Genomic DNA, 26,216 nt, shown 5'->3' with positions numbered 1-26,216 from the left:
ACCTTAACCACCCGCTCGTTGTCATGGAGAGCGGACTGCACTGTTTGAGTAAGTGCTTTTACCGTGATGTCAATCTTATCCGTACTATCGAAATAGTTGGACGAGATTGCATACGGTGAATTGTGGGCATCGAAAGTTGATGCAAGAGACTCCCTATAACCCTCCCAGTTGGTGAGGGTTTTAGGTTGTGTGGTGGTAGGGGTGGGGGCATGGGGCCCGAGCTTGAGGGAGACTGGACGATGGTCGGAGCCCAGGTCATCGAGTGGTTCAATCGCCCTTAAATTAAGAGCGACACCCTTGACCAAGGCGATGTCTAAAATATCGGGAGAGTGTGCTACGTTATCCGGGTAGTGTGTTGGAGAGGTGGGACTTAGGACGTCTAAGTCCATAGACCTAATTAGACGGCGGAGCTTGATGCCATTCCCGTTTGTGGATAGGACTCCCGTCTCTTGAACGTAGGGTTTAAATTCTCTTTGATCATCCCCACCATCGGGAAATATTGCGGTCCTCGGTAGTGTAGGTACTACAAACCTGTAGAATGAGCTTCCTTGTGCGGTGTTTCCGGGACGATACGACATGGGTACCTTCACAAAATGCGTGTACACTTTCCTTAAAGGCCGGCAATGCTCCTGTGATTTCTTTGTTGTTGCCAGAGAATGTGGGCGGCGGTAATCACTTAACACCAGGTGACCTGTACGCTCGTTAGTCCTCCATTTCCTTAAAAAAAGGTACCCCAAGTACCTTAAAATGTGTACATGCGTCGTACACATGATTGTCTTCATTCATATAAGAAAACAATTGAGGAAAGTATGGGATCAGCTGGGATATCTAGGATGTATTGAAAATAAAATAAATACTCTTTATTATTTAGTTATTAATCTTTATTTATCACATTTTTTTTTCAGTGATGACGTTTATATTGTTTTATTTACAATAATTAAAAATCTGAGTCTTATATTTAACATACACAAATGATTTTTAAATATATAAAATCAGTCTTGACGGTCGCTAGACGGCACACTTTGAAAGAGTACTTGCATCAGGAATGTAAATTTTTCTGAAAAAAGAACAGTGCGACTGTTGTTACATTTAAAATTTATTGTGTGACTCACAATATATTATGTAATATTTGTAGAAAAAACCTGAATATATTTCTACAATTCATAAGGCTATGTATGGGTCTACGACCCTTGCCTTGACCGAACGGGATAAAATGAATAAATAAAATTAAGAAACGGCGAACTTCCCGTTAATTTCACGCTTCAAATTGTACTTATGACGATTTTGTTATATAATCTGTGTTATTTTGAGTTGTTCGAGTTCAAAAGTCTGATAAAGGCTAAATTAAACCCTATTTTGAATAAATTTTTAAACCGCAGTTACTTTTGAATGAATAAATGGATTTTCACGCAGTTTCCAGTAAATCGGTAAAGCTGTTTAAAAACTATTAAAAAAAAACATTTAGAAAATTTTGCAGTGTATTGAGAGTCATGTAGTTGTATTGAGATTTTTGAATTGTATTCAATCCCTTTCGAATGGCGAATGAAACTGCGATGAAATCGTTCGAGCCGTTCAAAGTTATAGGTTAAAGGTTTACATATATCCATACACACACGCCATCGTAGGAATAGTCAACTTGATTTTCAAAAAATTCATGAAACCAATAACTACCCGATTTTTGAAATTTTTTGGAGTATTTTAGAAAAAATATTCTGAAAATCGTCTATGCAAAGGAGCCTCCAACTGGTAGATGGTTTGGATGGTAGGTATCCTAATTTATCACGTGACGTGCGAAGGTGGAATTCGGTGGCAAGAATCAGGTCAAACAGCTCTTCGGAACACTCCCTGTGGTAAATGCGATAGAAGACACACAACGAAGCAACGGGGATGTTTCTACGCAACTCCAAGTGATCTTGCCGTTCACAAAGCATTGGGTCCCCGACAATTCGAGCAGCTCTGCGTTGTACGCGGTCTAATGGTTAGAGCTGAGATGCGCGTGCGGAAAGAAAATTTCCAAAACAAGCAGTAACGTATGATTAATAAAAAGAGAAGCTGTAAGAATTTATGAAGTATTAATAATCTTGTTAGCCTTATGATATATGATATTTTATATTATGATGTGCATATGCTACAATGGCAAATATTCTCAGAATTCATGGTTTTCGATCTATTTTTTACAATTCTATGACGTATTTCCTCTACACCATGATGTGATGTGATGTGATTTTTCTTCTACTCCACCTTGACTCGACCTTATCCTGCCTGACCTCGACTTCGGTGGAACCACAATACATGTCAAATATTAATATTTTTTTTAAATTAAATTTTAAAATTTAATTTAAAAAAAATGTTTGTCTATATTTAAAAATTAACGCTTATTTAATTTAACTAGAACCTTACACATATTTGTTAAATAACAATTAGCTGTACCTAAGAGACAATTAAAACTATTAATTTGAATTCATCGTAGTCTCTCTTCTACACAATTACCTACATATTATAATATTTTGCTTACTTACACCCTCATGATGTATGGAAAAGAGCAATACTTAAAAACAATTTATAAAGATAAAATTTATTTCGATAAAATTATATCGATATGCACATGCATGCACTTGTTGAGTAGCAAGACAATGTTATTGCTTACATTAATTGTTCTAACATAAGTTACATCAATTAAGCGCAAAGGTAAATGTAGTGTATACGTCGTAATATTATGGTTCATTTTTAATTGTATATTTTGCACAACACACAAAAAATTTTAATTGTATTTAAATCGGAAAATTATTATTACCGATGATAGGAAATCACTTCGTTGGACATTTTTTTATTGCGGCTATGATTTCGGCTACTGCGGCTACTCAAAAATGCCACAAGTAGGCATATTTTTATATTTTTTAAAGATATAAATTTTAAAAGATATATTTAAAAGATAAGATATTATGCTTCACTTGACATCAAATGACTGGTCTCACTTGAGCCTCGTGTAGGTACATTTGTACACAATAGTGGCGACAGGGTAACGCCCACGTGCCACTTCCACTAGTTTTTTCTGTTCCTTGGGTTTATTATCCCTTGTCGTAAATTTTACACAAACATAACGAATTCCAGTGAAAGTTCCATAAATTAGTTGTCTGTAAGGTCGGTTTACAGATGATAATTTACATGATAACGTTACAAGAAAAATCTTTTTAAACCACCGTTTTATATGAGTCATAATAATTTTCGAGTTATAATTGTAACATAACCTATAATTACTGCACTCGCCGACCGATGCTACTTTTTTTTATTGATCAAAGAACAAGATCCCTCACAAGACGAGCGCTAAGTCCGATCGTGTCTCTCTATCGCTTGTTCCTCGCTCTCGCTCGCACACTTGGCTCAAGTGGAACGTGACACTAATTATTCGTGGGTGGTTCGCAGCCGGTGTTAATGGATTTAAAAAGACGTTATCACGTCTAAAATTTCATTTCATTTTCATTTTGGATATATAATGAGATTCTCAAGGAATCTTCTTTTCTTCGATATTATATCCAGGTCGACATTACATGAACTTCAAAATTCATGTGATATTTCGTGGCAACCATCATTCTAGTGTGTCGACCCGTGCTATAAACAAAAATTTTAACACTTACCTAATAAATATTTAGGCGTTTTCTTATAATACACAAATAATGTGTATACTGCCACACCGATAACGATGAAACCGATCGCCATTAAATATTTAATGGACGGGTCGTGCACAATTGGCAGCACTGACAGGAATATTGAGACGAGCAACACAAAGCACGGCACTACTGTGGGCACCCTATAGGGCCGGGGCCTGGCCGCCTGTGTCTTCCTCAGCACGAGCAACGCAACCATGGCGAGGCCGTAGAAGAACCACAGGAACCAGCTTGCGAATTCGATCAGTGTCGAGATGTTGCCAACTACAATAAATATGCATGTCAGTAGAGCCTGGAACAAGGGGATGTAACATATTACACTACGACACTTAATCCTATTAATATTATAAATGTGAAAGTTTGTATGACTGGATGTATGTTTGAACTTCTTTAACGCAAAAACTACTGAATGGATTTTGATGAAACTTTGCAATAATATAGCTTACACACCAGAATAACATATAGGCTATAATTTATAAAAATATTGTGTGAATTATCAATACATTTAAATAAAATTGGAGTGTCTGTTTGTAATATTGAAATAACCGTTTTTTACTAAATGTATATTATGAATATATATACACCAAAATAACATTTTTTACAATTTTTGTCTGTCTGTCTGTTCCGGCTAATCCGGCGACTTTTATTGGCAGGTAGCTGATGTAATAAGGAGTAACTTAGGCTACGTTTATTTTAGAAAAATAAAGCAATGTCCAAGAAACGGTCTAACTCTAAAAATAATTTATATGGCAAAACAACGTTTGCCGGGTCAGCTAGTATCATAATAATACTACTACACGGCCACCTTATCTCTGGAGCTCGCTGGAACGTGAAGTCCCCTCCCGTTCTCCTTTCACCTTCTCGCGCTCATCCTTGGCGTCAGTACGGTTTGCAGTTTCATTATCGTTACGTACATGTCGTGATAGTTTCGTGCTATTGCTGCTTTGTTTTACGTTTTGACTTTTGTTGTTAATATTTCCGTAGTTTTTGTTGTTATGTGTCGCTATAATTGTACTTCCAGAAAAATAAAATCTTTTTTTATGTAACTCTTTCCTTTATAGTTACTTTAATTGATTTTTCATCATTATAATAATAATAGACAAATTGTCGAAGTACCTAGACTTAGCACACGAGGTTACTGACATGTGGGAAGTTGATTCAACAATAATTGTCCCAATAGTCGTTTCCGTAAACGGTCTCATTGCAAAGAGCCTCGACCATCATCTCAAGAGGCTCTCACTTAATAACTGGATAAAGGGTCAGTTACAGAAAGCAGCTGTTTTGAGAACGGCACGCATCGTGCGGAAGTTCCTCAGTCTGTCGCCCTAACGACCGGCGGAATTGTCGTGAACCAACGTTGGCAGGACTCTATTTTTTATATTTATATTTGTAATATTGTTTTTTATAAATATTTTATATATATATATATAAATGTAGAAAATAAGATAAAATTGTAATAAAGAGAATAATAATAATTAGCATCACAACACAACACCTTTACAGCAATCTATAATACTACAGTTATAGTTATTTATTTATAAATATTGTCCTAGTGATGCCTGTTTTGCACACGGTAACAAAGTAACTATGTGATGGCATCACATTTCTTCTTTAATTTACTCGCTCCATGTTTTTCCACATACAAAGAACGAAACGGCGAAGGGAAGCCATGGAAAGGTTCTCCTTCACTCTTCTCCCTATACTTAATTTTTCTTTCTTCGCCACCGTTTGTTTAATGTGTACCTGGCAGTATCATACCACATTAACTTTCAGCAATGTTGGCGTGAAGGCCGAAAATTAATTTGAACCGGTTAACAGTTAAGTTCATAGATAACTTGGTAATTCGTTTTGGTTTTTACCAATATTTTACTGTTTTTGATTATTTAAATTCAGTAAAAATGTGTCGCTTAGTAAAGAGGTTAAGAACGGTTATTCTGAATCTGTTTTTATCTCTAAATCAATTAACAGAGAGAAAGAGATAAAGAACTAAGTTTGACAGCGAAAAGCAATTGACCCCACAAGGCGAGCGTACGATCTACCATTTTAGTTATTGTTAAGTTATATGTTTGTCTCGTATCGATTGTCGCGAAATTAAAATTAATTTGAACCGGTTAATAAGGGTTAAAATCACTTCTCAAACATAATAATAGATACAAATCGGTTTTAACCATTAATGACCGTTTAATTTAAAACCGGTTTGAAGCGTTGGTTGGCATCCCTGGTAATATATGTATATGTGCGAACCTGCAAGGCGACTGCAGGAGCCGGCGTGAGGCGCTTCATGTTCACGAACGAGAACACCTCCAGCATGTGGCCCCCGCGAGCTGCCGAGTAACACACCCTGGGAAAAGACCAGAACCATTAATAACAGTTCCGCCGCAGTACTATGAATGTAACGGACAAGAAAGGAACACATCGAATCATCAGTATATATCACGATAACACAGGAACGTTGCCGGCCTCTCAGGCACCTTCTTTTACGCGCGTTTTTTGAAGGTACCCATGTATCGTCCCGGAAACACCATACAAGGGAGCTCATTCTACAGCTTTGTAGTAAAGCCTCGTTTTGAGAGAAGCGCCTTCTGCCATACACAATCAAAGGACTTCGCTACAACCAGGCAAACTGCCAGGCCTTCCCCCTTGCTGTCGATAGCCAACACCCATGTATGTGTTAGGTATACCAAAAGGTCGCCCGCACACCGACAGGGAAAGCCCTACGCTGTCGGTGGTTGATCAACTGGGGACCCTATAGATATACCAAGAGCTCGCGGTTAATTATGCTCTCAATAATTTTGGAGAGCAGGGAAGTAATAGCTATAGGGTATATATACTTCGAAAAGTGCACTAGATAAAGTATTTTTTTTATTTGACGTGACTTGAACTTGGCATTGCGTAGGGATGAAGCGATCAATTGTGTGTTTTCTACTGCATTTATCACGGGAGTGTTCCAAAGAGCTGTTTGACTTGATTCCTGCCACCGAATTCCACCATTGAATAATAAAAAACCAACATAAAATTTAGTAAGTAACTATATCGCTAAACACCAAAAATAATATCTAGGAACCATACCATTGATTATGATTAGGTATCTAGACTTTGACGTCACACTGCGCTTTAACCAATAGCATTGCGTTTCAATTATTTATATTTGGTGCGTAGGTATTGCACTTTTGTTTATTTAATATTAATTATTCAGCGAAATAAAAACTATTTAAGATATAATCAATGATAATAAATATTAAAAAAAATATTTGAACTAAATATAAGTTACATGCATATTGGGACAGACCGTACGTATAATTTTACAAATAATGCACATATAGATATTCTTTACTTCCAAACTAAGGTTGCCAACTTTTTTTTACAAGAAATAAAGTATATTCAGGTCTGTGAAGAATATTAAACAGTATTTTAGAAAAATTAACAGTATTTTATTTATTTTTTGTTTTAAATACATATTTTTTGTACTTACTAATCTACACAACTTACTAATTTAATCTTGTTTAAAAACTTCATACATCCTAAATATACATATAATAAATATACATAAAAATTCCTCACCGCAATTATAACTAAAATTAAAATAAATGAGGTAATTCACGGTCCACGTAAAAAAAGGTTATATGTCCTGAGAATGAGAACGAGAACGCATACACTTGTATGTCTGTCACTGACAGTCATGAATATTTGACATTGATAGATTCGTTCAGAAACTCGGTGTGATTTGTTTGTGGCTACGGTCACGCTGTGCAGCAGTGAACGCCCTCTCACTAAATAAAACAAAGTGTGAGCGAGTAAGTATAACACATAATGTGTTTGCATGCTGAAAACAGTATTTTGTATACTTTATTTTTGTTCAACAGTAAAAAGTATAATTTAGTGAAAAACAGTATAATACTGTTGGAAACAGTATAGTTGGCAACCCTATTCCAAACCCCGCAGCACTTATTTGTAGAAGTGCCGCTTCTTGGGAGTTTTTTGTCATGTTGTGGTCTTTGCTCTTTTTTACATTTTCGTATCTCTATAGGCAGGTATTATAGAGATAATAGAGAAATCATTAATATAATTAGGTCAAAATGACACTATTGTCAAAGAGTAACAAGAGTATCAATAATTATAACAACATATCGACCAAACGTGTTTTGTAACAGGAGTGCCTCGAGTGACATGAGTCAAATACAAATAATATTGCATGATTGCCGCATTTGCTCTTCACAGAGTCATCCTCCATCACGACAATGCGAGTTCTTACACCACGCACAGAACAAAAGAGTTTTTAGAGCAAGAAAACATAGAATTATTAGACCACCCGCCGTACAGCCCCGACCTAAGCCCTAATGATTTCTATACTTTCCCTAAAATAAAGAATAAATTGCGTGGTCAGAGATTTCATCACCTGAAGAAGCTGTGGACGCCTACAAGACAGCCATTTTGGAGACCCCAAATTCCGAATGGAATGGTTGTTCAATGATTAGTTCCATCGTATGGAAAAATGTGTCAAATTTCGCGGAGGAAACTTCGAAAAGCAATAAATACATTTTTAAATAGTAATGTTGTGTCACTTCCTTGATTCCCGAAATTTTCAGTGCCGCCCTCGTAGGTAGTCACTGCTAGATCCACGGGAGCTATATTACCTGGAAACCCCGAACTGCACGCTCATGGCACAGCCGAAGGTCGCGATGGCAACCCCGAGCGGGATCAGGAAGCTGGCGGGCCCGAGGACCCGGTCGCCGAACACGACGGCCACGGCCGGCACCGACGTCATCTCGGAGAAGCTCAGCACTGACATGTAGGCCACGTTCATGAACACGTACAGCGCCGTGATGAGTGGCACGGCGATCGATATGCTCAGGGGGACGTTGCTGGAACACCAGACATGCCATTGACGGCAACCATAAGGCATGATTTGACGATGATGACTTACAATGAAGTGCCGCTCAGGAATCTTGAAAAACGCAAAAAAAAATGTGCGGGCTTACTGGACAAACGGAGACATAAGATGTTAAGTCTCGGTTTGTCCAGTAATCACTAGTTACGGCACCCTTCAGACCAAAACACAATAATGCTTACACATTACTGCTTCCCGGCAGAAAAAAGTACCGTTGTGGTACCCATAACCTAGCCGGCATCCTGTGCAAAGAAGTCTCATCTTATCTCTTAGCTAATTGATTTGACGCTTAGGTCTATCTAACTTAACTATGAACCGAGGGCGAAAGACATTCAAAGAAGCTTTTCAAAAACTTTGATGGAAATTACTCAGAGAAATTATTCCTCTTTAAGCAGAGCTCAGATAAGAGTAGGTAGGTAGAACAATTACTGAACACTGCAGACAAAACAAACATCTACGTACATACAAAAGCCAATGACTTTGTTTACAAATAGACAAATTACGTCATATAAAAATAAAACCGAATTAAAGAACATGCTAAAAATTACACCGTAATTAGTTCTGACCGGCTTATGTATACATTGCTGCATTTACTTCAAATAAGTACACCCTCAGGTCCAGTGATATACACGCATTACCAAGTGCTGCTAGTGTATCCAGAATATTAATAATATGGATACTTACACTCCCGGATTGATAATTTCCTCCGTGACTACAGTGACGCTGTTCCAACCATCATAAGCCCATAGCCCTGAGTACAGCGCGAGGGCGATACCTCCGGCGCTTATGTTCTCCCCTTCAAAACCCTTCTCAATGTTTGCTGTGTTACCTATAAGATATTACTTATCGTAGATCATGTAAAAATGATTAAGGCATTTATACGGCGTGGGCATTGGCCCACCCAGTTTTGAATTCAATCGTGTTACCCATTGGGGTAATTGATGATTGAATTCAAAACTGTTGTACAATACAACAATATACAAAAAAATCAAAATTCCTTCAAGAAATCCAAAGACTGCCTTATCTGTACCATACCTGTATTTACAGGAACAAACATGTCATTAACTAAATCTACAAAAATATATATGGTACTAGAGCAAGTTAATAAATAAATAAATAATTCATTTGTTAATTTTTACTTGGTAATTATTTTTTATTATTTTGTATACAACTTTGTTTAAAATAAGATCGAGGTATGTTGTAATAACTGTATATGAAAATGATTGTTCTTTTGTTTTTAAATATTTGTGTAAGTAATTTAATTTCAAGCGGCTTCACACACAGATAAGCTTCTTAAAGTTTAAATGTGTGTTATTTTATTTAAAGCTATAAACTACATTGTATTTTTAATAAATATTAAAAAAACACTTGATTCAAATATTTTCCTGGTCAAACTAAACATGACTTCACTTCTGTATATTAGTATTAAGGAGACTTCATGGGAGGCATGGGTCGCTTACCATCATCTGATCAATAACAAAACATCATTTAGAAAGGGGAGCATTTCAACAAGACACCGATAGATGATCAAAATAATTTCATTCATGGTAGCATTTGAAAAAAAATCAGTTTCTGTACACTCCTATAGGAGTGATAGAACAGAGTCATGCCGTACCTATCTATTGTAGTATATAGGGAACCAAGCTCTGCTAGGAGTGAAAACTCGAATACGCGTTTTACCAGAAAAGAGCTAAATCGTTTTTCGCCTTAAAAACCTCACAGTAAATTTCATACTAGTTAGTGGTGGTTCAGTTATAAGAGCAAAAAATATACGGGTTATGTGATTGACCCTTAAAGAAAGGCATTTATTTTCTCAGAATTGATTCCTTTAGAATCATTTTTGATGTCACTTCAAAAACTATCACTGCTTCGGGTACAAATGGCGTTCTGAGAGAGAATAAGCGGCGCAAGAAACTCTCCCAGCTTTCTTTTTTATAAAATATATAATATTGTACTGTCATTCTTATTGCAATAAAATAATCATAATCTAGTTACACGCTGTCCGATCACTAAGATTTACCACAGAGCCATTTTTAATAAAACATACACATAAAGTGTGTGTCTAATGCCTACAAAAATAAGTTAAACGCAATCCCTTATTTCTAGTGTTATAATAATGTAAATCACTATTTAGCACACACATCACTATTAATCACTATTTAGCACCGGTCCTTACCCGTCTTTTCCGACTCTCCTACTCATCAGGCGTAGTCCCGAAATTATGGAAAGCGGCATTAGTGCACCCGATCCCTAAGAAAGGTGTTCGCTCATATCCGTCCAACTACCGCCCCATTGCCATTACCTCCATTTTCTCCAAAGTAATGGAGTCGATCATCGACTGCCAGTACGGTTTCCGTCAGGGTCGCTCAGCTGGTCATCTTCTTGCATACCTCACCCATAAATGGGCGCAAGCGGTTGAGTCGAAGGGAGAGGCGTTGGCGGTGAGTTTGGACATAGCGAAGGCCTTCGATCGGGTGTGGCATAAAGCGCTTATAGCAAAACTGCCATCCTATGGGCTTCCCGAGAAGTTGTGCAAATGGGTCACTAGCTTTTTGGCTGATCGGAGCATCAAGGTTGTTGGTTGTTATCAACGGTGCATGCTCCGACTTAAAACCCATAAACGCTGGTGTCCCGCAAGGCTGCGTGCTATCCCCTACGCTGTTTCTTCTGCATATCAGCAATATTCATTGCTATGCAGGCGACAGCACAGGGTAAGCTTCCTACACCGGCCGTGCCAACATGTCCCGGGATAGCGTCGACGAGAACCGGAAAAAACTTGTGTCTGAAATTGAGACTATGCTTTGCAAAGTCTCGGAATGGGGCCGACAAAATTTAGTTCAATTCAACCCCAAGAAGACACAAGTTTGTGCGTTCACCACTAAAAAGTCTCCCTTTGTCGTATCCCCTCGATTCGAGATCACTCCTCTAACTGCCACAGCCTGTATTGGCATACTTGGCGTCGATATATCGAGCGACGTTCAGTTCCGTGGTCACTTTGAAGAGAAGGCCAAACTGGCCTCAAAAAAGCTTGGTGTACTCAATAAGGCGAGACAGTACTTCACTAAAAGCCACCGCCTGCAACTTTATAAGGAGCAAATTCGGCCTCATATGGAGTACTGTTCTCACCTCTGGGCGGGTGCTCCCCAGTACCAGCTTCTTCCATTTGACCGCATACAACGAAGAGCGGCTCGAATAATGTGGGTTCTCTCTGCATCTTCTACCGCATTTATTACGGGGAGTGCTCAGAGGAGCTGTTCGGGTTGATTCCAGCGGCCGAATTCCACCACCGGACATTACGTGCAAAGTACCATCCGCATCACGTACACGTCTGGCATTCCACAACCGCGCGTTTTGTTCGAAATTTCTTGCCTCGCACAGCCACTTTGTGGAATCAACTACCGGCAGCGGTCTTCCCGAACAGATACGACTTAGGGACCTTCAAGAAAAAAGCCTACTCCCACCTTAAAGGCCGGCAACGCATTTCTTGACACACCTGTTGTTGCGGATGTCCACGGGCGGTTGCCTCACCTCTCCCCATCCTGTGAGCCTTTTGCCCGTTTGCCCCCTCTCATATAAAAGAAAAAGAGAAAAAAGGTAATGATTTTTTTAAATGTATTACTTATTACTGAGCTTGTCACTATGAGAAATAGAATATCTCACCCACCTTATACTATCACCGGCACCCACACCTAAAATTTAATGGATACTTTGATGGTTACTCACTCTGTACATAGATAGTAGTAAATACTTACCTTTTGCCATTTCATAGATTCCTCCTCCAATTACAATGAGACATGCGAAAACCTTGCAAATGCCGAACACATTTTGAACTTTTACAAACAGCTTTACACTGGTTATATTTATGTATGTCATTATAACTGTAACAGAAAAAATATGAAGATAGAAACTAGCAATAACTAGGATTTGATTATAGAACCTGCAGCTACTATTCCCCTTAAAAAAGTATTGGTGTATAATTTAATTACAGTAAGTACGTAGTTTATTGTTCCTGAGTATGTATTGAATTTTTATTCCTTTTAAATTAATGTATTTGAAGAAATATGACTGAACTGAACTAAAGTCCAATGATTGAAACCACCAATTTTAATATATGTTAAGGCTTTGAATAATTTACAAAATTTCATTGTAATCGGATTAGTCATTTAGAAGAACATCAGATAAAGAAATGTATGCAAAAACATAGAAAGACAAATGATGCAGAGTCCATAACTCTCAAATGTAATGAGAAAAAAAATAAAAACAACTTATATTCATTACAAAATTTATTGATTATAAAAAAACATCATCACTTAGCATACATTTATTTTAATAACAACTATTATTGGCATTTTTATGGCAGCCACAACACACCCAATTTTGGTCATTTAAAAAATTCAATTTTTGTCCTCACAATATTATAATGAATAGTAATGTGGATGATTTATTTACAAATACTATACAAATTATATTTATATGTAATTTCTACCACTTTGTATTGTGTTTTCAGCATCATCAAACCCACAAAGGTGTTCATATCAAAAATATCTTGAATTAAGAGAACTACTAAATATGTTCCTATTTAAAAAGTAAAAAAAATGTATTAACCATACAACCCAGTTCCAACCTCCATTTTTACTAATTAAGGAATGATGAAGACAAACTTTTAGATACTAATGTGTAAATAAAATATGCCACAGCTTCTTCATAAATTCATAAAAAAATGCAAGCTTTAGGTTATAACAATTAATAAAACCTAATATATAAATAACTTTAAGGAGAAATCTCAAAGAAACTACTAAAAGGTATCTTCAATCAGATGTCACTATGACCATTTGAATCGGTATTTTGTAGATGTCATGGGTAACTCTTTGGACTCTATTGATGTCTTGGGATATATTTAAACTGAAATTTGTATTTAAATATTTTTCTTATACCATACACCGTAAATAGTATAATATTACAGTTATTTAGTACTGAAATATGAGTGAAAAAAAAAAGAAAAATGAGAGTGTACTAAAACCTCACATGTTGTAACTATAACTGACTATCATTCATTTAACTATATTATATTTAAGTGTGGTTTGTAGGTTTGCCTTGGATTACAATATTATAGAATAATTAACATAGAAAAATTTTATTTTTATGAATATATGGTAATTCTGGAGACTACCCCCTCCAATGTCAAAGGTTTTCAAGATAATTTGCTAATATATAATTATTAAGATTTATAGACCATGTGTTATCTTAGCAGTAACCCCCTTGGTGGGTAGGTTGGATTAGGCCAGCACAGGACTGATCACCATGGTGATATTTGGGGGAGGCCTTTGTCCAGCAGTGGATGTCTTCCAGCTGAAATGGAACCCCCTTAGGTCTTAAGAATGCTGGTGGAGTAATCTCAAGAGCAGTTTTGAATTCCTTATTGTCAATCAATTTTTAGTTCAAATTAGATACTTTCTATCCACCTACCAGGTGTCATTGTAAATCAAAATATTGTAAGATTTAATAAATCAAATCAAAAATATTTTATTTCGTAAGTAAATTACCCTTGAAACATGTCATTTTTGCATACATTTTGTTTGGAAGGCAGATTTTCATAGAGAAGAACATGCAAGAAACTCTAAAGTTGCTCTTTTCAAAACAGAATGGTATTACACACATACAAATTATCTAACATAAAATTTGTCAAAGATAATAAAGTAAAAGACTAAATAAAAATAATATTTTTATAGTTTACCTTGTGATCAATAGATCACATATTTATATTGGGACATTCCCAATGAGGAATCTATTTTGATAACCACTGGCCTAGCAATAAAAATAAATTTAGAATATATAATTTTATTATACAATAAAATAAATTTGAGTAATAAACATATTATTTCCTTCTCTCACAAATTTTTCAGAGCACTATTTGTTTCCTAAATTATAGAGAATAAAAGAAAACAATTTCAAGCTGCAATGGATTTCAACATTTTGACATTTAAGAGTTTTTATTAATAAGAGAACTAGTGCCTAACTTATAACTGTGGAAGTTTACAAATTCATTCTGTGCTAAATATCTACCTGGTAATACACAACAAGGAAAGTCAAGTACCTCTCTAATAATAGGCAAGTTTTACTTCAGACTTATTGTATGGATTAGTTGTCAGGATGTTCATATCAGATAGCAATGTAACAATTCTGAAGTTACTCTTAGTAACTGTAAGATATCCACTTGATTCTTCATTGAGTTGCTCCATCATTAATTCCTGTAATATGAGGAAGAAAGAAAATAATAAACAACATGAAGAAGTTGGAAATGAAAGTACAAAATATAGCTGAGAGGAATCACATCATCACCAAAGGGTTTATTTACCATTAAAACCAATTACTAACCTCCTTTCCACTGCCTATCATTGGGCTCTATCTTATGAATGGCAATAATTATTATGATTTGACACAGAGCTGTATTATATCACCTAGGGCTAGCATAATACATGTAATTATTAAATGGAAGATATCCAAAACTATAACAACAGAAGGGTGTCATGCCATTTAGTGTGACAGCAACCTGGATGATTTTATTACACTATTAAAATTATATTTGCTGTTATTGCCAACTCACCCTAATGAACTCCATAACATCATCAGCATATGAAGGATATAAGGCCTTTATGAGCCCTTGCAATTCAGTCTTGAGTATATGGAATGTTTCCTTTGCCTTCTCCATATGTTCAGGATGTACATCTCTGTGGACAATCCTAGGCTGAGTCAATGCCGCCTTGGCTGTTCTTGTAAGATTTGAAACTCTGAAAATTTGATTAAATGAATGCCATTGTGAAGTTCTAGTTGTGTGACAAGTAAGAGTAACTAATGACATAAAAATATTAATAAAATAAACTGAAAGCAGCCTTACACAGAAACAATTAATGCAGACTGATGGGTAGATACTATAAAACAGTTGGCACAAACAGAAGTTGGTAGTATAGATGTGTTAAGAGCTTAAACTAGTAGTATTTGACTGTTTAGAAATAAAATGAAAACATACCTTGCAATTTCTCGATCTATATCATTAATGGCTCCTGTGGTAAATGCAATTAATTCGTCAACTTGATCGCTTTTGGTTTTAATTTCTGACAAGAATTGACTTGCTATTAGGTTTTGATCGGCGTATATTGATGTATTTGAATTTTGGATTTCTATGCTTAGTCCGTGTGCGTACGACAAAGCTTTATCCACAACGCTGCCACTATTTCTTATATCTATCCGTGAATTTTGAAAAACGTTGCATACATCGAAACATTTTTCTTGTATTCTCTTGATCTCTTCTAATAACATGTTATTAGTTTCAGTATTTATTTCCTCACCCATGCTGTCTAGGAATCAATCTTTCTTAAATCACTGCACTAAACTCTAAAGTTTCATAAAAACAAACAAATTAAGACACTGAAATCGTCACCGGTTCATATTTAAGTTAAAGTAAGACTGAAATATTTTATCCTTAAGTTCAAATGATGGACATGCAAGTTGCAACTAAGTTGATTATTGTAATCAATTTATTTTTAAAGTTTGAACAACACTAATTTGCCATTTATGATTTGTCCGTTACCATTTAATATTTGGATTTTCGTATTTCGGCACTCGGCAGTGGGCACTGGGCACTACGTAATCGGCAATATGTCAATGTCAAATATCAAACTTTCAGCGTCAAATGTGTCGATTTTCTTTTTTTGGAGTTTATGGCCTGGTATCTAGACCTATAGGCCATGTGTCGATTTCACATATTATGTCCAATGATTAGTTAAATCATGGATCTGGTGAACCGATAAAAAATAAAGTGACTAAGTAATGAAAAATATGGAAAACTAAATATTACCCTCGACTTCGTCCGCATTAAATAAATATTTTGGGCAATTTCTTTTGGATACTTTTCAAATAATACACATACAAACTGCTCTTTCCGCTGCTGGCAACGCTCTTATGGTATATTTCTTGTTATTGTGGACAGTCTCTATTTCATCTCCAAGTAAGTCAAAGTTTCAAAAATGCTCAAACGAATGTTTATAAATTAATAATTCTTATTAGACGGGCCATGCACGTCTCTCTCGGGAAATCGTCGACCAGTGCTGGGAGAAACTTGTGTCTTCTATCGAGTCCTCTCTTGAGAAGGTCGCGGAATGGGGTAAATTGAACCTTGTCCAATTTAACCCCCAGAAGACTCAAGTTTGCGCGTTTACCTCTAAAAAAAAACCCCATTTGTCGCATCACCGCTCTTCGACAACACTTCCCTAAAAGCCTCGCCTAGTATCGGAATACTGGGTCTTGAAATCTCGAGCGATTGCCAATTCCGTGGCCATCTGGAGGGCAAAGCCAAATTGGCTTCAAAGAAACTGGGCGTCATTAATAGAGCACGGCAATACTTCAAGCCGGCCCACATTCTAGCGCTGTACAAAGCGCAGGTCCGGCCACACATGGAGTATTGCTGTCATCTCTGGTCTGGCGCACCCCAGTATCAGCTCGATCCATTTGACCGCGTGCAACGCAGAGCAGCTCGAATTGTCGGATCCAGTACTCTGTAAACGGCTGGATCACTTGGCGTTGCGTAGAGACGTCGCTTCATTGTGTGTCTTCTACCGCATTTATCACGGGGAGTGTTCCGAAGAGCTGTTTTACCTAATTTCTGCCGCCGAATTCCACCTTCGCACTACACGCCACAAGTTAGGATATCATCCTCACCATCTGGATGTGTGGCGGTCCTCCACAGTGCGGTTTACAAGGAACTTTCTTCCACGTACTAGAAAGCTGTGGAATGAACTTCATTGTGCGGTGTTTCCGGGACGATACAACATGGGTACCGTTAAAAAAATCGCGTACACCTTCCTTAAAGGCTGGCAACGCTCCTGTGATTCCTCTGGTGTTCCAAGAGAGTGTGGGCGGCGGTGATCACTTAACAACAGGTGACCCGTACGCTCGTTTGTCCTCCTATTCCATAAAAAAAGAATATCAAGTGCCTAAATTCAAAGTTTCATGGTTTTATCTTCGATAATTTCCATAGAAACTGCCATCCCCTATTTCAACCCGCTCATTTTTTTGCAATAAAAGGTAGCCTATGTCGTTTTTCAAGCTCTAGGCCATCTTTATACTAAGTTTGATCAAATTCAAATTCAAACATTTTTATTCAAAATAGGATTCAAAATCACTTATTGAACGTCAAAAACTACCACCCATTCAAAAGAGACTGCTTCAGACCTGAGAAGAATGGGCGCAAGAAACTCAGCGGGTTTTTTTTTTAATATAAATGTATGCATACAATATACAATAAACATTTATAATTAAAGAGCCTGAGGGTGTTCGCTTTATCCCAGTCCGTGGTGTCATTAAGAAAATCGTTTATGCTATAGTGACCTTTACCACACAAACGTTTTTAACAATTCTTTTAAATTTCGTAACACATTTGTTTTGTACATTTTCTGGGATCATATTGTGGAAGCATATACATCGCCGAACAAAAGACTTACTAACTCGACCCAACCGAGTAGTAGGCATAACAAGTTCCTCGTGTTAACATTATGAATGTCACAGTTTCTAGAAAATTCCTCATATGATTATGAACATACGAAATATTATCAAAAATGTATTGATAAGCAACAGTCAAAATGTTTATTTCTTAAAATTTTTCTCTTAATGATTCTTTAGGAGCTAGGTTATAAATCGCGCGAATAGCCCTCTTCTGCAGCACAAAGATTGTATTAATATCGGCCGCACTGCCCCATAACAATATACCATAGGACATAATACTATGAAAATAACTAAAGTATACTAGTCGCGCCGTATCTATGTCAGTTAACCGCCTAATTTTCTTAACCGCATATGCTGCAGAACTAAGCCTATTCACTAATCTTTCAATATGGGGGCCCCATTGCAATTTGGAATCAAGAGTAATGTCAAAAAATACACCAGATTCGACTGATTTTACCATCTCTCCGTTTAATAAAATATTCGCATCCAATTTTTTTACATTTGGCGCGGTAAATTTAATATATTTGGTTTTATGACTAACAATAAGTTATTGGCGCTTAACCAGTACACGATGTCAGTTTTTTTTTCTACAAGGTTAGGTAGATAATTATATAAATTAGAAAAAAGGAAGGGTCCTAGAATAGACCTTTGTGGTACCCCCATACCGAGAGGAGTCCCAGGAGATCTCCTGCCATTCATATCGACCCTCTGAATCCTATTATTTTAATATAAGATCAGAAGATCGAGCGCAGATCCTCTTATAACATAGTGACATAGCTTCCTGACCAGCGTTGAATGTTGAACACAATCAAAAGCCTTAGATAAATCACAGAAGATACCAAGTGCATTCTGTGATTCCTCCCAGGCCTCAAAAATATTCCTGATGAGTTCAACTCCTGTATCCGTAGTCAAGCGTCCCCTAGTAAAGCCAAATTCTTTTAAATGAAGTAACTTATAAGTGTTAAAGTGAGTAAGCAAGTCACAAGTCTCTCAATATCTGGAACGTTGCAAGCGCACGTAGCAATCTGATGTATTTATGGGTACAAAGGCGACAGTTGTCCCGTAAAGAATGAGTACGTATAATATTCTAGTATCCTCTTATTTAGATTCCTATGATCTTACTAAATGAAACCTAAAATATACATACTATACATAACAACAGAATGTGTTGTTAACCCTACAACAGAAGTGAAAACTTCATCAAGGCGAGGTAAATAATATGAATAACAACTGAGCTGACTTATCCGACCCTTACATATCCGAACATGATGCGTCAGTCTTATTCTATACTCACAAACTAATTACGTGCTCAGAGCTCAATGCTCACCATCTGTAGGTGACCCGCACGCTCCTCTCTTAAAAAGCAATTTTTAAGTATAAATAAATATTTTAGTAAATTATATAAAGTATTAAGAACTTACATAACGCAGATATTGAAGTTAGTTTTATGGTTAAATCTTTATAATCCGCGTCCAAGTTTGATGTAAACGGCTGAATAGCATATGCCGCAAAAGTCATTACAATAATCGCAACTTCAGCTGGCCGCAATATTACAACGTAAATCCACGCACAGATAAATGAAGGCAGAGGTCCCCAAAACTTATGCATTTTTCCAAACGCTTCACGGAAGTACGCATACTCAGCTCCGGACTGACCAAGTACAGTGCCAAGCTCGGCAAAAGACAATGCTCCTGAAAGTAAAACATCGTTGTATTAGATATTTACTATTGAAGCAAATAATTTTGGGTAATTTTTAAAATACACATCTTACCTACACCCACCTAGTAAGGATATGACACCAGAAATAATCCATATTATCAGACAAACAGCGACGGATCCTGAATGCTTGAGTGCAGATGCCGGCGAGACGAATATCCCGGAACCTATCATTACCCCGAGTATTAAATTTACGGCTGAGAATAACCCTAGTTCCCGTTTCAATTTAACCGTGCTGCCGTTAACAAGGTTTATATTATTCTCGTTTTTTTCAAGAGCTTTTTCACTTGTTGTCATCTTGTAGTCCTATAACAAAAAAAAAATATAGATAAGATGGATAAAATTCATTTATTTTTTTAATCATGGCGGACTCTAACTGAGGTAGAAACCTTTCTTTATAAACCTTTTTCTTGTTTCACTAGGTGGTAGCTACCATGTAAAACTGACTACAATTAATATTATAATTATAATCAAAACAAGTGACCCGTCTCGGTTCGAATGGACAGTATTGTTTAAGTAGATACCTATGTTCGATTGAGCTGTGAATGAACTCGAATTCTTATCAAGTAGATATAATATAATAATATAATATCGATAGGCCGATAGCACTATCGCGTGATAGGAAATTATAGGTTCAATAAATAGTTACTTAGTATTACATTGGTAATTATTTTTTTGTGTAATGGCTGTATCACCAAAAAATGTTCTAACCATTCACCACCTCCTTCCCATCGTAGTTTATTTCCTCCTTTGTCTGGGCGAAAATAACAAAGTTTGTAAAGAACAAGAAATAATAAAACAACTATAATGTCGAATTTTGGTATTGTTATTTAGTTTTTATAGTGTTATATCTTGTACCGTTGTACGGACTCAGCTAACTTCCCACTTCTTCTCATTAAAGTTCAACTTAACCTGATAGTAAATGTAAAACGAAAATAATACTTTTGACATTTAAGTATTATTGACCTATATGAATAAAGTGATTTTGATTGATTTAATTTGATTTGTCATATGAAATACCTCTAAAAATACCGGTGGCCATCTGTGTCTTCAACATCAGTTCTAATTCACCAAATGATACTTTTTGTATAGAAATGTTTGGTATGTAGTTGCAAAAACAAAAATTACTCATACATTTCATCATCACATCAAATTTTTCCTAATGGGACCTATCTGGGAGAATGACAGGGAATAATGACATGATTTTAAATTAAGTTAACTAGGTTTAAGTAAAAAATAAATTTAAAATGATATACAACGTTGTTTTAAATTATGTGCTATTATTATAATAGTATTTTTAAGTTATAATTAATGCGACAATTGGTATGGATAATCAAGTAATGTATTAGGTAATGCTCCATGCATTACCTAGTACATTACTTAAGTTCTAGTGATTGTGAAACAAACATTGGGTTGGCAGCGTATTAGTAGTAAGTGAACTTTTACCGAAATGAGACTTCGTCTCCATTCCTCTCAAAATGGAGAGGAAGTCTATCATTTAACACACCGGCGGAAGTGCTTTGTCAACTGGAAACTCAAGTAGCTATTAACGTCTCATTAGTCAACAATTGGGGCATGAGAACATTTTAAATCAACAACGCAATGAAGCAAAATTGCTTTTAGAAGCAATATTTTCACTGAGCAATAACAAAAGCACCACCATCATTCAGAAGGAAATTGACGCGGTTTTGAACGTCCTCCCAAATGACTAGATAGTATAAGAGTATTTGAGAGAGCGATGTTTCAGAAGAAAGCCTTACTAATAAGTTACTAATATTTATATCGAAATACGCTTTAAGAATAGAAAATATTTTTATGTATGGTGATACTTTTAATCATAACAAAGCTGTGAGACCTTATGTCACAATGAATAGAGTTCGTTGTAACAAACTCTCCATTTAAAAATCATACTCTACTTTTTAATTCAATGTCGACTGACAGGACAGCATTATAAGCTTCAACAATTTGTATACAATATTTTGGGTATTTTAGATATATTTTTTGAAGTAAGTACTTTTATTACAGATTATTTTATCAGTGCTATATTAACAATTTAGCAAAGCAATTAAATCTATATTTTTGCGCAACAAAAGTTTTACCTAAATTATTATGATATATGTATTTATTATTATGATATATTATTTATTTTGGTGCTAGTATCCTTAGTACACTTCCCCATTACGATAGTTTTAATTTACTGTAATCATAGTATTCTATATATATAACTAGCTATAAGATTTGTTTCACTTTATTATTATAGTAATTGTAATAATTGAAAACTTAATCAATTAGATTTTTTAAGACTTTATCGATTTTCGTCCATAATTAAAGAAATGTTCACAATATTATTCAAAAACTGTTAGTATACTTCACGTTGTCCGAGTTACAGAAAGGGGCAATTATGACCATAGAACATAGATCGCAGTGAAACAGGGTTGCACTTATCTGTATTAAGGCCGCTTTACAAACCATAACCATACAGAAAGGGGCACAAAGTAATTAATATTTAATTCTTGAGTTCTCGAGAGCGCACGATATGGATTTTACTGTTCTACATAATATAACGAATAACGGCGAAAAAAAATATAGAAGAAAAGAGAATCGATTCCAAAAGTGTCTTTAAACAATTATCGTTTGACGTCATGGCGCCATCGGCAAACTGTTATACTTTTGCCGATGTCGCGGGCTTCTAAAGCTTTTCCAACCCAACCACCTATCGTAGACTTTGTTTTTTATTATTATTATAACGTAAATTTTGCTACTCTATATTTCAGACATGCGTGACTATACATTTATTGACTAATTAACAGTACAAGAAGGGTACTTAACTCGGTAGGTAGTTAGATACTTCCTTCCGTCACTCTCTCCCCTTATATTATTTAATATAGGCATTAGATTCGTGCCTATTGCGTCATGCTGACCCATGCGACATTGACACTAAACATATTAGTGATAACTTACTCTATGCTTTGTTTTGACAATAAAACGTGATTATTAATATATTGTATCACGGTTTCAATACGTGCCAAATTCAAGGTAGTGCAGAAATTCTATTATACTTATGTAAACCTATTAGCGTATTGTGTCAAAGATCGTTATTTAGGAACACTATTTTAACTTTAAAATGTTTTTCAGTTAATTTTAATTAGCGGCTTTTAGTACAATTACAAAGGCGTGTCTGTTAAAGTAAAATAGACAATTTGGAAGTTACTTTTGTGTCACGAAGGCATTATAATAATTCTTATTACTTATTTAATGGAGACGACTTATTACAAAAGCCTTGTGAGATTGTGTGTGTTTTGTCAAATTACATTATTCTAGGTCAATGGGAAGTAGGTTTAGTACTAGGCTTTATAAGTTTCGAATGACCTGCCCTGTAGAGTGTCAAGGAACTTATTTAGATTTCTATGCTCAAGAATCTTGACTGATAGAAACCAGGTGATCTAATAAGGCTTCGTTTCTCCTTTTAAAGAGTTCACACTAAAGAGAAAATAATAATATTGATGAAAGTTCAAATAACAATTATTATTCCGATTCAGAACACACTTCGCGCAGTATTTTTAATAGAAATAACTTTTACAATTAAACCAGGTTCAAATCTTCTGTGGATGTATAAAAATAAGGATTCCGTGCGAATCTGTAATTATATTTTCCAATCATGAATATACATCAAAGTCCCGTGATACATCACTTATCAACTATTAGTAATTAACATCTGATAATGAACCAACGGCCACGACTGTATCGAATACAGTAAAAGTGATAAAAACCTAATGAAATACGTAGCCATAGTGAATCTACTTAAAATTCATACGATAAATACTATTTAGGTCAGCCCCACATTTTGTCATCAGGCATTACTTTATTCATAGTTTAGGACAATTAACTCAATCTCACGTAAAGAAAGCCTTGCGCATTGACAAAGGAATTCCATAATTCATAAAATACGGAGTTTGTATTCAATTTGTTTCGACCCCAATGACATCATACAAACAGTAGTATATAAGTTGTACAGATTTCACCATAAAAGATTTTTACATTTCTCATATTCGGTAAGTAGGACCTTATTACCCCCAAATGGGGCTTGTAGATGACCAATTAGCGCTCTAGGGTAATAATGTAGCTAGAAAAGCCCTAGGGCGGTAAGTAATTTAAAAAAAAACTTCACTCTTTCAAAAAGTTCGCGTACATCTAACCATCATACTGGCAATAGACATCATGCATTCAGCCCAATGACAAAAGAGGTCGCTTCGCTATTTAGCCCTGTCTTCGTATAAGTATAATAGTCATGAATTTTAAATATCGAACGGCGAAGCTCAATTTCGTTCTTGAAACAAAATAATTAAAAATACTTAAAAAAGATGAAAAAAGGCGGAATAGAAAACTTTTACTTTAAATTACGTTTGTTTTTGGGATTTTTTTATAATTACGTGATAATAAGGAAAAAAACATGGGTTCTGCAAGTGATGAAGATATATTCTGCATTCCCGATTCAATGAAAATGGAAGCTGAAGCAGCAATTAACAATATTTTGCCTGAAAGTTCTAAAGAGGGATATTTGAAAACTTACGACGAGTTCATGAAATGGCGAAAAGAAAAACGAGTAAAGTCTTTATCTGAGACTGTATTCTTAACATACTTTAGTGAGTATCAAAAAAGCTGCAGCCATCTAGTTTGTGGTGCATTTATTCAATGTTAAAATTGTTCATTTAATCATCTTTTCTAAAAAGACAATCAGCTGGGCACAAAAGCAAAAAATCAAAGGTTTTTACATCGCAAGACGTGAAACATTCATAAAAGAAGCCCCTGATGACATATATTTATCTGTTAAGGTACTTAAAAAAACAAATTACATAATGGTAATACTTTATCATTTATCTTTTAAATTCTTACAATCCTATAAAACATACTTATTTTTATATTTCGCTTGTTTTAGGTGGTTCTTATCTTCGGTATAACTGGCGCATGCCGAGGTATTGAATTGACAAATATAACAATAGAAAACATAGAACAACAGGGACAATTGTAAGTTATTAAACTACCCAACACAAAAAGTAAAATTCACCGAACACTTGTAGTTCCTCAAGAATTCTCTGAATTCGTACAAAAATACAGAAATCTTCGTCCTGAAAATGTAAACACCAACCAATTTCGTTTGAAGTACCAAGGCAAATGCTACAAACAAGTTATTGGAAAAAATACCATCAGAAGTATGCTGAAGCAAATTGCAAGTTATTTAAAGTAAGCAAACCCAAATTGTACACAGGTCATTGCTTCCGGAGAACATCGGCTACACTTTTAGCTGATGCTGGGGCTAACTTAACCACTATAAAAAGGCACGGTGGTTGGAAATCCAGGAAGGTGGCTGAAGGATTCATTGAAGATTCCATACAAAATAAAAGTAAAATTACCAACCAAATAACGGAAACTATTCAGTTTCCAAAAAAATGAAACATCTTTCTCAAGAGATGATCCGCAGCCATCAACTTCTGCTGAAGAAAGCTTCATCCCATCAGATTTTGTCCATTACCAACAAATATCACAATCTCAAACTATTAACATACCCAAAAACACCTGTACCTAAAATTTTAAAATGGTCTCATTTCACTATAAATTTTAACTAATACTCGTAGTTAAAATGTTTTATTTGTAATGCCAGTTTTTTTCTACTTACCTCACAATCGACATGTAAAGCAGAGTTGTGAGCTCGGGTGTAAGCATCAAATTCAAATTCAAATATTTTTATTCAAAATAGGATTTATAATCACTTATTGAACGTCAAAAACTACCACCCATTCAAAAGAGACTGCCTCAGACCTGAGAAGAATGGGCGCAACAAACTCAGCGGGCTTTTTTTTATATAAAATATGGATTACAATGTAATATCGTACAATAAACATTTATAATTAAAGAGCCTAAGGGTGTTCGCTTTAATCCCAGTCCGTGGTGTCATTAAGATAATCGTTTATGCTATAATAACCTTTCCCACACAAACGTTTTTTAACAATTCTTTTAAATTTCGTAACACATTTGTTTTGTACATTTTCTGGGATCATATTGTAGAAGCATATCATACATCGCCCAACAAAAGACTTACTAACTCGACCCAACCAAGTAGTAGGCATAACAAGTTTATGTTTGTTCCTCGTGTTAACATTATGAATGTCACAGTTTCTAGAAAATTCCTCTATGTGCTTATGAACATACAAAACATTATCAAAAATGTATTGAGAAGCAACAGTCAAAATATTTGTTTCTTTAAATTTTTCTCTTAATGATTCTTTAGGACCTAGGTTATAAATCGCGCGAATAGCCGTCTTCTGCAGCACAAAGATAGTATTAATATCGGCCGCACTGCCCCATAACAATATACCATAGGACATAATACTATGAAAATAACTAAAGTATACTAATCTCGCCGTATCTATGTCAGTTAACCGTCTAATTTT

At 35.6% G+C, this 26,216-nt stretch overlaps 1 protein-coding gene and 1 long non-coding RNA gene across 9 annotated transcripts in view; one reads left to right on the top strand and one right to left on the bottom strand.

Annotated features, from left to right (window-relative positions):
• Positions 1-857: 857 nt before the first annotated feature.
• LOC126965903 (b(0,+)-type amino acid transporter 1-like) overlaps positions 858-26,216 on the bottom strand; it is a 52,742-nt gene continuing 27,383 nt past the window's right edge. For 3 of the 8 annotated variants that reach the window (XM_050809680.1, XM_050809681.1, XM_050809679.1), the window contains exons 2-9: positions 19,833-20,073; positions 19,473-19,742; positions 12,306-12,431; positions 9,238-9,382; positions 8,300-8,527; positions 5,910-6,006; positions 3,636-3,957; positions 858-1,057 (exon numbers count right to left, since the gene is read on the bottom strand). In XM_050809680.1, the coding sequence (XP_050665637.1) occupies positions 993-1,057; positions 3,636-3,957; positions 5,910-6,006; positions 8,300-8,527; positions 9,238-9,382; positions 12,306-12,431; positions 19,473-19,742; positions 19,833-20,064 (1,485 nt within the window). In that variant the 5' untranslated portion in view covers positions 20,065-20,073 and the 3' untranslated portion in view covers positions 858-992. Of the gene's footprint in view, positions 1,058-3,635; positions 3,958-5,909; positions 6,007-8,295; positions 8,528-9,237; positions 9,383-12,301; positions 12,432-12,818; positions 14,802-15,157; positions 15,342-15,580; positions 16,489-19,472; positions 19,743-19,822; positions 20,074-26,216 lie in introns of those variants that run through there. The other 5 variants (XM_050809682.1, XM_050809683.1, XM_050809685.1 and 2 more) reach the window with 5 other exon arrangements.
• On the top strand, positions 23,941-25,399 carry LOC126965926 (uncharacterized). Its single transcript, XR_007729632.1, has 2 exons — positions 23,941-24,599; positions 24,704-25,399. It is a non-coding gene; the product is annotated as an uncharacterized LOC126965926 (long non-coding RNA).

Source organism: Leptidea sinapis, chromosome 9, assembly GCF_905404315.1.
Source record: "Leptidea sinapis chromosome 9, ilLepSina1.1, whole genome shotgun sequence".
Classification (NCBI taxonomy): domain Eukaryota; kingdom Metazoa; phylum Arthropoda; class Insecta; order Lepidoptera; family Pieridae; genus Leptidea; species Leptidea sinapis.
The sequence above is the reverse complement of the archived record's forward strand: the minus strand, read 5'-3'. Positions and strand labels throughout refer to the sequence as shown.